Raw genomic sequence first — 15,269 nt, forward strand, 5'->3', positions numbered from 1 at the left:
CTAGGGAGTCGCCTGCCTGCGGATCAGAGTTGGGGCTTCGGTGCAGGTGCAGACGCTGGAAACAGTCCGCTGACACTTCGGTATCAACCCTTGTTTGGTCCTGGAGTGGCTGAGCTGCTGAACACAGCTCTTCTCCATTAGTAGTAAAACTAGAACCACCACCACCATCACCATCAAAACAGTAGCAACCGTTTGTTGTGCATCACTGTGGAGGCAAGCTCCCCCGTCCCCAGTGTGATTGGGAAGGAAAGGCCAGAGTCCTAGTGATGCTAGCTTGGCAAGTTTATTGAAATCCCAGCAACACAAAGAGCAGTACAGACAGGCACCCACCCCAGCCCAGGCCTCCCTGGAGCACGCAGACATAAACCCCCCTGCAGTGAACAGAGCTGGGCCTCCCTCACACCACCAGCAGGGGCGTGGAGTGTTGCAGGGTCCATCTCTCTACCAGCACTCACCGACCTCGTGGACTCGCATGCCAGGGTTACACCAACACCCCAGGAAGAGAAGCAGCTAGGACCTATGCCGCTCAGAGAAGAACCATCTCTGGGATCGCTTGGCCCACCAAAAACGGTGGATCCTTCTGGGTCAGGAAGAGAAGGAAAGGAACTTCTCCTGCCAGGGAAAGGAAGGGGAGGGAAGCAGAGGACGGTGGCTTGAGGACACCTGCTGTGTGGACAGCCAGCTCTCCATTCTCTAAGTTAATCCAAAGCTAGGACCAACATGCTGATTTTTGTAATTGTATTGAATCTGCATTTCTTGAGGTCTTTGGGCTGGGTGGTGAGGAGTGACCCAAAGGAAGGAAATTGGGAGTCAGGGAGAGGCCAGTCCGCTGGGGCTGTGGATGGAGCGTTTAGGTGGTGAAAAAAAATCCCCCCAGAGGACACAGGCCAGGCAGAGCAGCCCTCGGCTTCTTGGCAGGATGGGTACCTAGAGCGCCCTCGGCCCAGAGTCCGGGCACTTTGGGGACAGAAGCAGAAGCCGTGGAGATGGTTCTTCCTGGTTGGTGGCTGGTCGGCGCTCGGCTCGAGGTGGTGGTGGACACGAAGCGGACGCTGCAACCGCGGCTGCTGAAGCCGCCCTCGGTGGGCAGCGGGCAGGGGACGCTGGGGGCGCAGGTCTCTCCCACAAGCACGGAGCTCCCCTCCCTGGAAGCCCGCGCTCAGCGGGTCCCCACCGCCCACGACCTGGGCCCCGCCCACGTTCGAGCTGCAGAAGCCGCTGGACCGGTTGCTGCTGCGGCCCGAGATGGTGACCCCGCCGCCGGAGAGGCTGCAGGTGGTGACCAGAGGCTCGGGCCCGCACACCGGGCCGCCCCGGGAGCTGCTCACCGCTGTGGGAGGATGAAACCCTCAGTGAGGCTGCCTCATCCTCCCCCTCCCACTGGGGGTGGGGGGAGGGACGGGCGGTGGCATTAGGGGAAGTGGCCTGGGTCCGAGTAGTTCCTACTGTCTACATAGTCAGTACCCACTTTTCCCTTCTCTTGTCTGGGTGTCTCAAAGGCTGTGACTCCACTGAAGTCAAACATTCGGACTAAAATGGAAGAATTCAGCCAGTTCCCCAGGTGTTGGCCTATAGCCATAAGTCCACCACCATTTATATACGGCCAAAGCCAGGTTGGGTTGAGTGAGGCGGGTAGCGATCTGGATTACCCAGCAGCTGCGTCAGTAGCTTCCATGAAGCCACAGGGCTTCTCTCTTCCAATGATATCATGCTCCTTGGCGGTCCCCACATTGCCCATCAAAAAGGTAGTCCTGGGCTCCCCTGGTGGCGCAGTGGTTGAGAGTCCGCCTGCCAATGCAGGGGACACGGGTTCGTGCCCCGGTCCGGGAGGATCCCGCATGCCGCGGAGCGGCTGGGCCCGTGAGCCATGGCCGCTGGGCCTGCGCGTCCGGAGCCTGTGCTCCGCAGCAGGAGAGGCCACAGCAGAGAGAGGCCCGCGTACCGCAAAAAAAAAAAAAAAAAAAAAAAGGTAGTCCTTCGTTCCTCCTGACCCACTGATGGCTCTGCTCTCTAGCCCTCTGGTCTTCACTGGGCACACCTCCATGACCCAGGACCCTAATCTGATTAAACCTTGCTTAGACCAGCCCCCAGGGTGGACGGCCTCCCTATCTTCCTTCTCCTTTCACCAGAATCCTTCCTGCCATCTGTGACCCACCCGGTTTAGCATACACAGCTGTGTATATTTGCGCTTTTGGATCAGAAATCTCGGTTTGAATTCTGGCCGTGCCACTGACTACCTTTGTGATTTCTGGCAAGTCCTGTATCTTCTCTGATCGAGTAAAAGGGGGTTGCGCATGCCTATTCCTCCCCCCGGGGTTTTGAGGATTAGCTTGACGGTGGATAGGACCCATCTCAAGAAGATTATAATTCTGGAGAGGAGGGGCTGGGTCTCACCTTCTTTGTGTCCCTACCCTGCAGAGCCCAGCACAGGTCCTGAGCGCTTTGTTTGGTGGCTGTAGCCGCAGCAGTAGCAAGGGGACTTGCGTTTAGCCTTGCCATCCCCTGCCATCAGGAGGTGAGGGAACTCCCTGGCGTAGACCTTTCCATTCCTCCTCTGGTCTTTGCCCTTGAAGGACAAGATCACCCAAAGCAAAAAGGCTGACTCTCTTCTGGAACCCTCTCCCACCTACCAGGCCCTGCAAACCTTTGCGATTGCTTGGCTCTGGGGAGGAAGGCTCTGGGGGTGTCTCAGACCTCAGCTAAAGGGATGCTGTCTGTTTAGGGGCCAGATGGTCCCTGCTCCCCTGGCTGTCATGGCCAGTCTGGCATGGGCTCCTGACCCCAATGTGGGCTTGAGTTTAAAGGACATTTGAAGGGCCCCAGGAGAGAAGTGTGTGAAGAGGAAAAGACTGAAGTTTCCTACATATGTCTACTGGTCCAACACCTTCATAGATCCTGGAGAGAGAAAGAAACAAGTTCCCAAGGTGTCATTCCCTGAAAACCCAGGTGCTACCAGAGGGCTCAGTGGACCAGTGGTTCTCGCCCTTGGCTGCACAAGCATCAGGGAGCTTTGAAAAATGACACGTTCCTAATCCCTGCCCCAAAACTGTTGAATCAAAATATCTGAGGGAATGTCTTCTTCTTTTCTTTCTTTCTTATTTTAAAACAAGCTAACCAATCGAGCAGAACTCCCTGTGATTCTGGTGCAGCCCGTCTACAGGCTTGCACTGAGAGGCACAGATCTAGAGCCATCTTCTAAACCCCTGCCAAGGACAACCCGCCTAAGGTTTGCAGAAAAAATAGTTACCCCTAGAGGGTGCCCATTTCAGCAATTCTTCACGTAGTTCCCTCCCCCGCTTAGTCTTTCTAGAAGCCGGAAGTCTGACCCCACTCCCACCTGCCGCACTGAGAGCACTTAGTGGCTCTCCTCGCCTTCCAGCAGGCGCTTATAGGTGGCGACCTCGATGTCCAGGGCCAGCTTGACATTCATCACCTCCTGGTACTCCTTCAGCTGCCGTGCCATGTCCTGCTTGGCCTGCTGCAGGGCGGCCTCCAGCTCCGCCAGCTTGCACTTGGCGTCGCTGAGGGCTGCCTCGCCCCCCTGCTCTGCCTCGGCCACAGCGGCCTCCAGCTTGCAGTGCTGGGGGGAGGGCAGTTTGCAGGTGGGCTTTGGCAGGGACTAGGGGATCCTCAGGTCAGACTAGAAACTCTGCCCCCTGTGAGTGGGCACACAGCATGGTGCTAAGCCAGGGGTGGAGCCCGTGGAGGAGGCTTTCCCAGGGATTGTCATCCTGTAGTTTGACGTCACCAGGGACCAGAACATGGCTTATCTTCCATTTCTAGCCTCACTGATTTTGCACTTACTGATTTCTGCTGCTCTAAGACCAATGGGGTCCAGAGAGTAAAGCCATTCTTTCTGCCTCACCTGCCCCTCTAAGTCAGCCCCAGGTCTTTCCTTCTACATGGGAGACTCTTTCCCTGGTTCCACATTTTCCTCCCCCAGGAAGTCTTCCTGGACTAATTCTTTTATTCCTCTGTTTCTGGGTCCTGGTGGCCTCCCCCACATCTTCAGACTTGGGCTCCCCAAAGCTTGGGGCCCTGCCTGTCCTCCCTGTGGGGCTTTCTCTCCTTTCTTTCGCCCACCTGAGCCTTGGCGTGCTCGATCTCTGCCTTCAGCCTCTGGATCAGGCAGGTCAGCTCATTGATCTCATCCCGAGTGTTACGCAGGTTGTCACAGTGTTGGCCAGCTGTCACCCGCATCTCCTCATACTGGTGGGTCGGGGAGAAAGGGGTATTCCGAGGGCTTGAAGATTGGGTCAAGATCACAGCCCACTTTGTCATCCATGAGTCTGACCCCAGGGCTGCATACACCCTTTCCCCAGTGCTCTCCTGCCCATCTTGGTCTGGTACCAGGCCTCTGCATCAGCCCGACCGCGCCTGGCAGTCTCTTCATATTGGGCCTTGATATCGGCGATGATCCCATCAAAGTTCAGGTCCCGGCTGTTGTCTATCTTCACGATGACTGAGGTCTCAGAGATGTGTGACTGCAGCAACTGGATTTCCTGTGTTGTAGGATCAGCGAGACAGATGGGTTCAGAGTCCCGTCAGTGGCCGGGGCTCTGCCACAGGGTCCCCAGGATGCAGAGTCGGGGGAGAGAGCATTGCTTGTTTGTTCAGAGCACAGCAATGGGGCAGATCATCCAAACCAAAAGCAAAGAAAAAGAGGTGGCCCAGAACCGTTTCAGTTTGACTTTAAACCCTTGTTATACACTAGGAGACATTCCTTTAACATCTTAACTTCTTAGGTGACTATTAAAACCATGGGAGCCTAAGGACTTGGCGGAGAGGAGACCATGCTAAAGCTTAAACTTTCTTTGGTTTATCCACACAGTGGCTGTGCCAGTCTGGATCACTGAGAGCTGACAATATTTTAGAACATGGTGGTCTAGGAATTCCTATATCCCAAGTCCTTAATAGAACCAGGGGTGGGGCTGGGGGAGGGCTGGGAACTGGCCTGCAAGGTGAGGGCCCCAGGGGGAGCTTTCTTCAGCCTTTCCACTCAGAGCCAGCCATTTAGCTCTGATTGGGATCGTTCCAGACCAAACAGAAGCAAAAGATCGCTAGTTCATTTGACTAATTAGGTAACACAATTTTTCTTACATCTCCTAGAAAATCAGTTTTCCAGGGTCTTCTCATCAGTAGATAGGAAGTGACATTCCTAGACCCCAGTCTTTAGATTGGTCAACAGAAGTTGGCTCATGGATCCAAGGAGCTGATTCACAGACCTGAGTCAGGCTGCCGAGAAGCCTGCTCCCCTTACCTTCTCCGCTTGTACATGCATCAACTATAGAGGATATAGATTTGATGGGAGGAAAGAGGTATGATACCAAAGGTTAGAAAATACACTAGTCCAGTGAATCCCCCAGGGAGTCCAGACCACACACTGAGCTCCTTGGATAGCTCAGAGGGGATGACCCCTTACCGCCATGTGTAGGGTTTTCAGGAAGTTGATATCCTGAGTTAAGGTATCCACGTTGGCCTCTAGATCAGACTTATTTGAGAAAGCTGTATCCACATCCTGTATCAAAGAGAGAAGGATAAAATGTTCATTACTTGCGCACTGTTTAACCTCCCCGCCTTGGCGGGTTCTGGAGGTGGGTGGGAAGACCAGGCCAGTTCCCACAGGGCCAGGCCAAGTGGGACAGATGGGAAAGTCATTGGGTGGAAATACAGCTTAGTGACTCTTGTTCTTCTCCCTTATATAGCATGAAACCCCCAGGGATGCTGGACATTTTCTGATGCTTATTTAGAGGCAAGAAGAGTCTGGATAATCCAAGACTCTTCAAATGTCATCCCTTCAGACCTCTGCTCTCATGAAGACCCAATCCTAAGTCACTGGAGGCCAAATCAGAACTTCGAAGGGAAGCGGTTGTGACCTTAGGGGGTCCACTGTGTGCGAGTATTCACAGGTCTGTCCGGGCAGTGTCCTGGAGTTGCGAGAACATTTGTCTGTCTGGAGGAGAAGTTTGCCTGGGCCTGTTGCTCTCCTTACCTTCTTCAGAGCCACAGACTCATTCTCAGCGTTGGCCAGGAGTTCCACCTCCTCTTCATATGTGGATGATAAGGATGAAGAGGGTGAGTTCTCACTCTGAACTGAGAGCCGATTACTCCCAGCTCCCCAGTTATCACCTCTTGTGACCTCTCTGCTCCGTCCAGGAGCCTGGCTCCCTGCATGTTTTCATCCACTCTGTCCCATCTTTAAGACCTTTTATGAGTCCACAGCCCTTGGTTTCTCCGAATCCCTTTTACTTTCTCAAATTGGATGTGGGGTCTGAAAATCTGGACCTTTGCTGTGCTCCTCTGCTGGAAAAGCCTTAGGGTCATTGCACTTAGAGGAAGTAGGACCTTATTTGTGGCTGGACTTAGGCACTGTTCTCAAAATCAGAGAGTTTCTTTTCCTGGGGTCAACTCACCCATGCTCACAGGCAGGATTAGGGACAACCATGCCCAATTCCAAGTCTCCTTTCTCCTCAGGACCCATGGAGGGCCTCCTCCTCCCATACATATCACATCCCCACCCCTGTCTTCAGGCTGGGAATTGAAACCAGCATTCAACCCTGATCCTTCCGGCAGCTCTCACCCAAGCTTGGCCGCTGCTCTGGGGACCAGCCCGTGCCCATCCTAGGTCAGTGCAGTCCAGCAGCCACTCACTTCTTCTTGAAACCCTCAGGGACATCCTGCACGTTGTTCCTCTCAGCCTCCAGCCGGGCCCGTTCGCTGTTCACTACGTCCAGCTGTCTCTGCAGGTTGGTGATGTAGTTCTTGAAGAGGGGCTCCAGGTTGCTCCTGGCATATTTCTGATCTTGGAGGAAGTTCCACTTGGTCTCTAGGAGCTTATTCTGCTGTTCCAGGAACCGCACCTAAATCCACAGGGGCAAAGACATGGCAATTGAAGTGCTTGATATAGTCACCTGTATGTCAACGTTGCTCAGATGGCCAGAGGTGACTTAAACCTGTGGTGACATCGTTCCCCCCTCTGTTGAATTTAGCTCCTCCTCTAACTCAGTAGAATCTGCAGAGCAGGTCTGCGACCCCTCCTTGTGCTCAACCAGGCTTATCTACAAACAGAAGCTTTGGAACCAAAGCTCTTCAACCATTTCCCTTTCAACCCTCTGAGAAAGGTGAGGGCTGATTCACTGGGAAGTTGGAGATCGATTCTACCTGAGCTGGGGTTTGCCTGTATCTGAAAACTGATTTCAGCCATCCCTAGCAGGGAAGGAGGAGCAGAGTAAAGTACATTGGGCTGGGATGTGGTATTAGGAGGTGGGAATTCTCAGGTCATAATTCATACCCATCACCTCAGAAATTCCATCAGCTGAGACTTATAGAGCTGGAGGGGAACATAGAGGCCATTTGCTCCAACCCCTCATTTCGGAGTGAAATGAAGCTCACAGAGGTGAGTTTCCAATCTCAGACACAATAGAGCATCCCCACTTCATGGAGACACGGTCTGGGGTTTGGGGCTGTGTCAGTTCCACCTCTCTGTTCCTCTCATCAGCCTGAAGACCAGTGACCACCAGTGGTCATTCCCTACTGTTTCCCTCAATCTAGGTGACTCAGCTGAATCTGGATAACCCAGGTGGGGGAGGGGTATGAATTCTTTGCTTTGTACAAAAATTACTCAACTCCATTCTCCATTTCTTTAAGCCTGAATAAGTGTGGCCACTCAGCCTCAGAAACCATGGAAACTTCAAAGAGAGCATGAGGATCTCAAAGGATAAAACCTCTTAAACCTGTACCAGCCAACACCTGGTGGAGGTGTTAGTGTTTCTAGCCTGTTTGGGAGATATTTCTAAGCGACTAGGTGGTAGGTCTTAGTTTGTTCAGATGCCTTCAGATTTGGCTGGATGTTCCTCCTTCCCCCAGAAGACACCACCACTGTCTTAATCTATCCTTCTATGCAGTGCTTCCTTGGGCTCGTCCTGGCTCCGCAGCAGAGTGACCCGGAAATCATACAGCCATGCCTTTGGCTGGTGCCTGAAGGATCTGGGGTCAAGGTCGATGCCCTAGGTCTGGACCCGTTCTTCTTAAGGGAAAGAACATCTCAGTGCATTTAGCTCGCATCATCCCAGACCCAGAGGTTGAGCTGTCGTAAGTACCTTGTCGATGAAGGAGGCAAATTTGTTGTTGAGGGTCTCAATTTGCTCCTTCTCATCCCTCTTCACCCTCTGGGCATTAGGGTCAATCTCCAGGCTGAGGTGGGTCAGCAGTCACTGGTTAACAGTCACTGCTGTGATGGACGGGGCTGCTGGCACTCCAGCTCCTCCAACTTGGTAGCCAAAGCCAGGGCCGCCGAAGCCATGGCCGAGGCCACTGCCAGCTCCAAACCCCAGACCAGCACCACTCCCATCACCAAAGCCAAAGGCCATCCCACTGCCAGAACCAAGGCCAACTCCGTAGCGGATGGGCCGAGGGCACACAGCTACTATCCGGGGTGAGCACGATCCAAACCTGATGACACGCCGACTGCCGAAGCTGCTAAGACCCTGGAAGCGGGGCCCACTCCTGCAGGAGACAGAGCTGGCCCGGAAGTGGTTCAGGTTCTGGGGGGGCATTGCTGAGCAAGAGCTGAAGCTGCCCACACGGCGACCAGAGCTGACTGTGTCGGAGCGGCAAGGTGTGACGGTGTCCTGGGTGAGAAGCTAGCAGCGACTGCAGAGCAGGGGAGCCGGAGCTGGGAGGCCCTCTGAGGCCGGTGGAGCCCTCTAAGCACTTTTATGTGTGTGGGGATTTGAGGATTGGCCCCCTAAAAATGGAAAAAGCCCTTTGGAAGCATTTATGAGCTTGGGTAGTTAGCAGAAAATCTTCCAGCCTGTAACCTCCTTCACAATGAGCTAATCTCAGACACACCTATTTTCCTCAGAATCAGGGCCATAACATCGAACCTATAAACATTAAAAACATATAAACACGTAAACATTATGGTCCTACTTTTTCCACAAGTCCACCACTGTTGCCATTATGGGGACCTTAATTTGCTTTGGTCATAAATCCAATAGACTTTCCACAGTAAGTGTGGCTAGCCACCAGAATGTTAGGATGGTAACTGCTCCAGCAAGAGGCTGCAAGGGATGCAGCTATACAGATAACCCCCTCAACAGATGGGGGTGTGCAGAAGACAGGCAGGGTTTTCATAGCTCTGAGTAAGAAATGATATGGTGAGAATACAGTTGGTTGCATTCCTGGAGATGGATTAAACAGTCCAAAAACATTTTGCAGTGTTTTATCTAACCTTTATGATCTGATTTGACTGTTTACATAAAAATTGAATCGTCACTAAAGCTCATTTGGGGTAGTGTAGATACATGTCTGATCTGAGACACTCAAAGGAGATCCATTCATTCATACGTTCATTTATTCATTTGACAATTACCAGTTACTCTCTCTCAGGTAATGTGCTTGGTGCCGAGGGTACAGAGATAAAAAGATGGTCTCTATCCTCCTGGTGTTGGGGGGAGATTAATCTTGAGGACTTCTACCAACCAATACTTTTGTGGCATAGTTTGAGGCCAAAATTTTGTATGATTTGGCCGTGTATCTGTGTGGAAAGTTAACCACATGATTTTGAGCCCCCAGAATACACATTAGGGCTGATCTATAGTCCTGCCTATGCAGGTTCCTTGCATTATTGATGAATCCTTGGTTAGGAGGGAGAGAAACCAAGAAATAAGCATCTGGGTAGGAAATGAAAAGTTCTAAGTCACTGGCTATCATTATCATTGTTAATCAATATCGCAAGTATTTCAGGACCCAGAGACAGATGTTTGCCTTTTCTATTCTAGAGAGTGACATGATTTGTCCTACTCGTCTGTGCCTGGGGAAACTTGTGCTTGACTACATGCTCACTTGGGATTCTACTTGGAAGGGGATATGTGCTTTTCTCTGGAGCTAACCATCTCAGGTCTTCACTATTTTCTTCCTTCCCAATCTCTATATCTTTGATTTCTTTTTCTTGTCTTACTGCATTAGCTAGGACTTCCAGTTTGATGTTGAAAAGCAGTGGTGAGAGGGGGCATCTTTGCCTTATTCCTGATTTTTGGTGGGAAATCTTCAAGTTTCTTACCATTAAGTACAATGTTAGCTGTAGTTTTTTTGTAGCTATATATATTTTTTGTCAAGTTGAGGAAGTTTTCCTCTGTTCATAGTTTACTACTGTTTTATACAGCCCCAGCTATCAGGTGTATGTCTAAAGGGAGAAGCAGAAAAATAATAATAACACAATACTTCTTGTGAAGGTTGCAAGTGACCTCCAGGTTGCTAAAATCACTGGTCCATTCCCAGCTCTCATTTAACTTAGCAGGATTTGACATAGTTGATCATTCCCTTTTCCTTAAAACAATTTCTTCTTTTGGTTTCCAGACACCACATTCTCCTGATTTTCTATACATATTACTGACTGCTTCTTTTCAGTTTTCTCAACCAGTTTATCCTCATATCCCCGACCTCTACACACCACAGCATCATTGGGCTCAGCCCTTGTACCTGTTCATGTCTTTATCTATACTTGTTCACTTCATGACAGCATACAGCCTCATGACTTAAATACCATCTTTGCACTGATGACTGCCAAGGTGTATCTCTATCCCGGGCATCCCTTCTGTGCCCCACATGTGTATATATATATATATATATACACACATATATATATATACATATATATATATGTGTATATATATATATACACACACACACATATATATATATATTTATGGTACGCGGGCCTCTCACTGTTGTGGCCTCTACCTTTGCGGAGCACAGACTCCGGATGCGCAGGCTCAGCGGCCATGGCTCACAGGCCCAGCCGCTCCACGGCATGTGGGATCCTCCCGGACCGGGGCACGAACCCACGTCCCCTGCATCGGCAGGCGGACCCTCAACCACTGCGCCACCAGGGAAGCCCCCACATCTCTACTTGGATATCGATTAGTATCTCAGCCTTCATCTATCCAAAGCTGTTCTCCCGATTGATTGTTCCTATGAAATATGTTCCACTTGCCAGGCTCACTATCCCTGTAGTGGCTCAGGCCAAAAATCTGGGAGTCATCCTTTATTCCTCAGCTTGTTCCATATCGCACATTCAATCCATTGGCAAGTCCTACCTGCAAAATATACCTGGACTCCTACTACTTCTCATCACCCCACTGCTACCATATTGGTCCGAGCCCATCACTCCTCACAGGGTCTATTGAAGTCTCCTTCCAGCTAGTCACCCTGCTTCCTCCTTTGCCCCTCTGACTTTCCTTAACACCATAGTCAGAAGGGTCCTTTAAAAACATGTCAGATCATGCCATTTCTAAGCTCATATGCCTCTGGTGGTTTCCCATCCCACTCAGAGTAAATGCCATACAGGACTCTACCTAGTCTGCTCTCCTCTTTCACTGACCTCACTTCCCTCTATCCGTCTTACTGCTCACCCTGCTCCAGCCACCCTGGCCTCCTGTGTGTCCATCAGACAGGCAGGAAAACTCCTACTCAGAGGCCTTCCCATTTGCTGTTGTTGTTGTTGTTGTTTTTCTGCTGGGAACTCTTTTCCTGCAAATGGCTACATGGCCGGGTCCCTCAACTCTTCCAGTTCTTTGCTCGTGGGTCGCCCCCTCCTTAAAGCCCCTCCCCTGTGTACTCTCTATTCCCCCTCCCCGCTTCCTCTTCTCCTTAGCAGTGCTTACAGTCTGAGGTCCTTTCCTGCACGGGTTTGCCTGTTTATCACCTGTCTTCCCAGGCTGGAATATAAGCTCCAGGAGGCAGGCACTGTTGTGTGTTTTTTTCCTCCTCTGTATCTCCTGCTTAGGATAACGGGGACATGGAGGAGGCATGCTATATGGTTTTGTTGAATGAATGAAGACACCGCAAAGATTAAAAGCAGGAGGAAAAAGGGAGAAAGGACAGGGGTGAAAGAAGAGGAATTTGGGCATTTGGCTTTGTAAGTATTTCAGGAAGAGGAGACTCTAGTCTCCAAAATGGACAGGAATGACCCTGAGGAGGATGGTGCAGAAATCCAAGAGCTCAGTTTGCCCTCCAGCTCCAGCCTCTTGGGGTGTGAGCCTGGCTGCTTGGAGGAAAGGGCATCCCCCTCCACTGGGGCCAGGCAAGGGGATCCAGGTGACTGGGAAGGGGATGGGGGACCCCTGTGGAGGAGAAAAGGGGAGGGGAGCAGGAGGGATGGCATAGAGGACACCAGTGAGTGTGCCAGGCCGGGAACAGAAGACTTGACACAGCCCTTGGAGTCAAATGGAACTGGGTTCAGTCCCAATTTTGCCATCAGTCAGCAGTGTGACCTTGGGCAGTGGCATGGGAAGGGCACGGTAGTGGCACACCCTGGATGCAGGCAGTCAGGGGTGCGTGTCTGTAGAGAACTTAAAAACAACAATACACCCAACTAAAAGTCTGCTTGCCTTTTATTATCACTGTGCAACATTCGCCCTCCATGGTATACAAATGAGCTGGGGAAATTGTTTAACCTCTCTAAGCCTCAGGTTCTTCATCTGTAAAATGGAATTATACCTACTGCACAGTATGTGCGGGTTACATGTGAAAATGTTTGGGGTGTATGCTGTGTGGAGCCTGGTGTGGTTATTGTCATCCATTTCTTTCCCCCCTCCATCCCCCTCTTTTTCTTTCTGCCCCCTTCCCCTCTCTTTTGCACAATCCTCCTTTCACTGGTAAGCCGTCATTTCTGTTCCCGTCCAGCACCCCACCTGCTTCCCACTCCAGTGGCTGTGGCATCATTACCCCACAAGCCATTCCCGGGGTTGTCCTGTGGTTCAGCTTCCTTCAACCTTAACAGCCCAGGCGGGGTGGCGGTAATTGAGACCAGTCACGCATAACCCCTTTTCTGAGATGGGCTGTTGCCATCAGCAGTTTATACTTCTGAGGCATTATTTCATCAGACAATGCAAAACACAGTCCTCAGCAGGTGGGGAGAGGGGAGTTGTCCTGGAAACTCCAGGCTGGGGCTTTTGCTGCTCTGACAGTTTCTGCTTCCTGTTGGGAGCTGGTCTGGATGTAATCCTGAGATCTGCTGGCTGAGCTAGTGTAGGCAGTTTGCTGGCTCATCTCGATGCTAACTGCCTGGGGCGGAGGGGGAACTGCTGATGAGGGCTTGGCAGGGAGGAGGGGATGGGAGGGGAAGGGGCCATCCTGATTGGCTGAGCAGAGCCTGTGAACCCTGGGTGCACAGTGACTGCACTCTGTGTGTGTGTGTGTGTGTGTGTGTGTGTGTGTGTGTGTGTGTGTGTGTGTGTGTGTGAGATTGTGTGTGTGTGCGCGCATGCCTGTGGGAGGGGAGGAGGGTGACAGGGAAATCCAGATGGTGAGAAGGCTTTGCTAAAGCCACCTTCTTCAGATGTTTCCGTTTTGCCTAGGGACAAGTTTGCACAGGAGAGAGGCACTCACCGGGAGGTGTTCACGCTGAGACCTGCCCTGGTGGGAAGGGAAGCTCAGGGGTCCCCCAGCAGAAGGAGGGGGGCGATGAGGAGAGAGCCCTCTGCCCTGTCAGACTAGTGATGCTAGGATAGAATCCTAACACCTCCGAGGAGAGTCAAAGCACCCCTCTTGCTTGAGCCCGTCCCCACCCTTTCAGGCAGAATGACTTTTTTCAGGTTTAGCCCAAATTCTTCACTTGCCCACAGTTATCACCTGTCAGGGTGAAATGTGACAGGTGACCTGCTCGCAGGCGTGCAGGTCGGTTTGCTTCAACAAACCTTTATTGGGTGTGATGTAAGCCGACATCAAGATTAGGTGCTGGGATGCTTGCTGGGTGCAACCCTCTTCCTTTTACCAGACTCAGTGATCCTAAGTTCCCCTTCTCTGCCCCCAGTTCCATTTCTGCAGCCATTTCCCCCAATCCGAGCCCCAAGGGGAGAGAGGCAGTAGTGGGTCCACCTGGGGCCGCTGATGGGACTTGGATGAGCAAGGGATCCTGGGGGACCCAGGGGAAGGGCAGAGGGCATCTGAGGGAGGGCACAGTGGGGCAAGGAAGGCTTTCCTAGAGAGAAGAGGGACAAGAAATGGGAGACATTCGGGGGGACAGACACGAAAACAAGGGGCTTCATTCAGGGTCCTCCCACCTGCCCCAGGCCTCTTTGGGCTGTTCCCCACCTGTCCTCACGGGGGCGCTCTGGGAAGGGCTGGGATTTGGATTCCCGAGGCCGAGTGGAATGCAGGGAGGCTCTGGCTTCCAGCAGTCAGCTCCCCCTTCCTTCCGAGGGCAGGGCGGGGCCTGATCCTCCCTATAGGTGCAGGGTGGGTCCTGGGAGAAACTCAGATGTTTGCCCAGGTAATGGAGGTGAACCGCCCAGGGAACTACCGGGAGGCACTTTTGTCCTGCCTGCCTAGAGTCACCTCCTCCCTGGAGAGAGGGGGAGAATGGGGGCATGGCTGCACAGCACTGAGGGGGATGCGCCGGGGCCTGTAGCTCATGTCCAGGACTGAGCTGGGGTGCCCTCACTACTGGGATGAGTCTGCCTAGTGGACGGTTCCAGACAAGTCTCCCTTCCCCTGGGGCCTGGGCCACTCTAGGATGGGAATTCCCAAAGGGATGGTCGCCAGGCTCAAGCCCACCTCATTGTGAGGGTGGGGGAATCTTCTCTCCTCCTCCTCCTTTACTCCACTGGGGTGCATCCTGGGCCTTGGGTAGTCATCTTTGGGACAGAGGTGGGTGGCCTGTTGTCATCTCTGTTTCTGCTGACTGCCGGCCGAGCATTCCTGTAGTTTTCAGAGCTTTGAGTGCTTAATCAGCAAGGAGCTCAGCTGGCTCTAGGGCCAGATCCAGAGTGACAGGGCTTCAAGTGGGAATGGAGGCCATGAGGCCCCCGTTGTCCCATCCCCTCCTTCCCGGGTGTGGATGTGCATCCCTAAAGCCACCGGCCCTCACCCGTCTGACGCTGCACACTCTAGTTCACAGCTGCTGATCCCTCAGCCTGGAGCCCCTGCTGGGCTTCCTTGCTTCCCCTCAGTCCTGCTGGCCTTTGGGATCCAGCTTGCCTGCCCCCTCCTCTGGGGATCTTTCCGAGGCCCGTGACCAGGGTAGGACCCTCAGTTACGTCCTCCTTCACAACAAGCCTGACATCTGTAATTTCCTGTTCCAGGTCTGTACCCTCAGGGAGGCTGTAAGCCCCAGGGGCATGGATTGGGGCCAGGGCCCCATTTTTTAAAAACAGCTTTATTAAGATATAATTCACATATCATATAATTCGCTCATTGAAAATTACAATTCAGTGGTTTTAGTATATTCCCAGATAAGTGCACCCGTCACCCCAGTCCCTTTTAGA

At 52.3% G+C, this 15,269-nt stretch overlaps 1 protein-coding gene across 1 annotated transcript; it reads right to left on the reverse strand.

Moving 5' to 3' along the window:
* Positions 1-850: 850 nt before the first annotated feature.
* On the reverse strand, positions 851-14,619 carry KRT84 (keratin 84; the record flags this gene model as incomplete). Its single annotated transcript, XM_082666163.1, is given in 12 exon segments — positions 851-1,150; positions 1,152-1,330; positions 2,864-2,895; positions 3,360-3,580; positions 4,084-4,209; positions 4,338-4,502; positions 5,423-5,518; positions 5,993-6,053; positions 6,652-6,860; positions 8,100-8,210; positions 8,214-8,630; positions 14,560-14,619. Coding segments are annotated over 12 exon segments (1,977 nt in total).
* Between the last annotated feature and the right edge of the window lie 650 nt (positions 14,620-15,269).

Source organism: Grampus griseus (assembly GCF_964374135.1).
Source record: "Grampus griseus genome assembly, chromosome: 11".
NCBI classification, from domain to species: domain Eukaryota; kingdom Metazoa; phylum Chordata; class Mammalia; order Artiodactyla; family Delphinidae; genus Grampus; species Grampus griseus.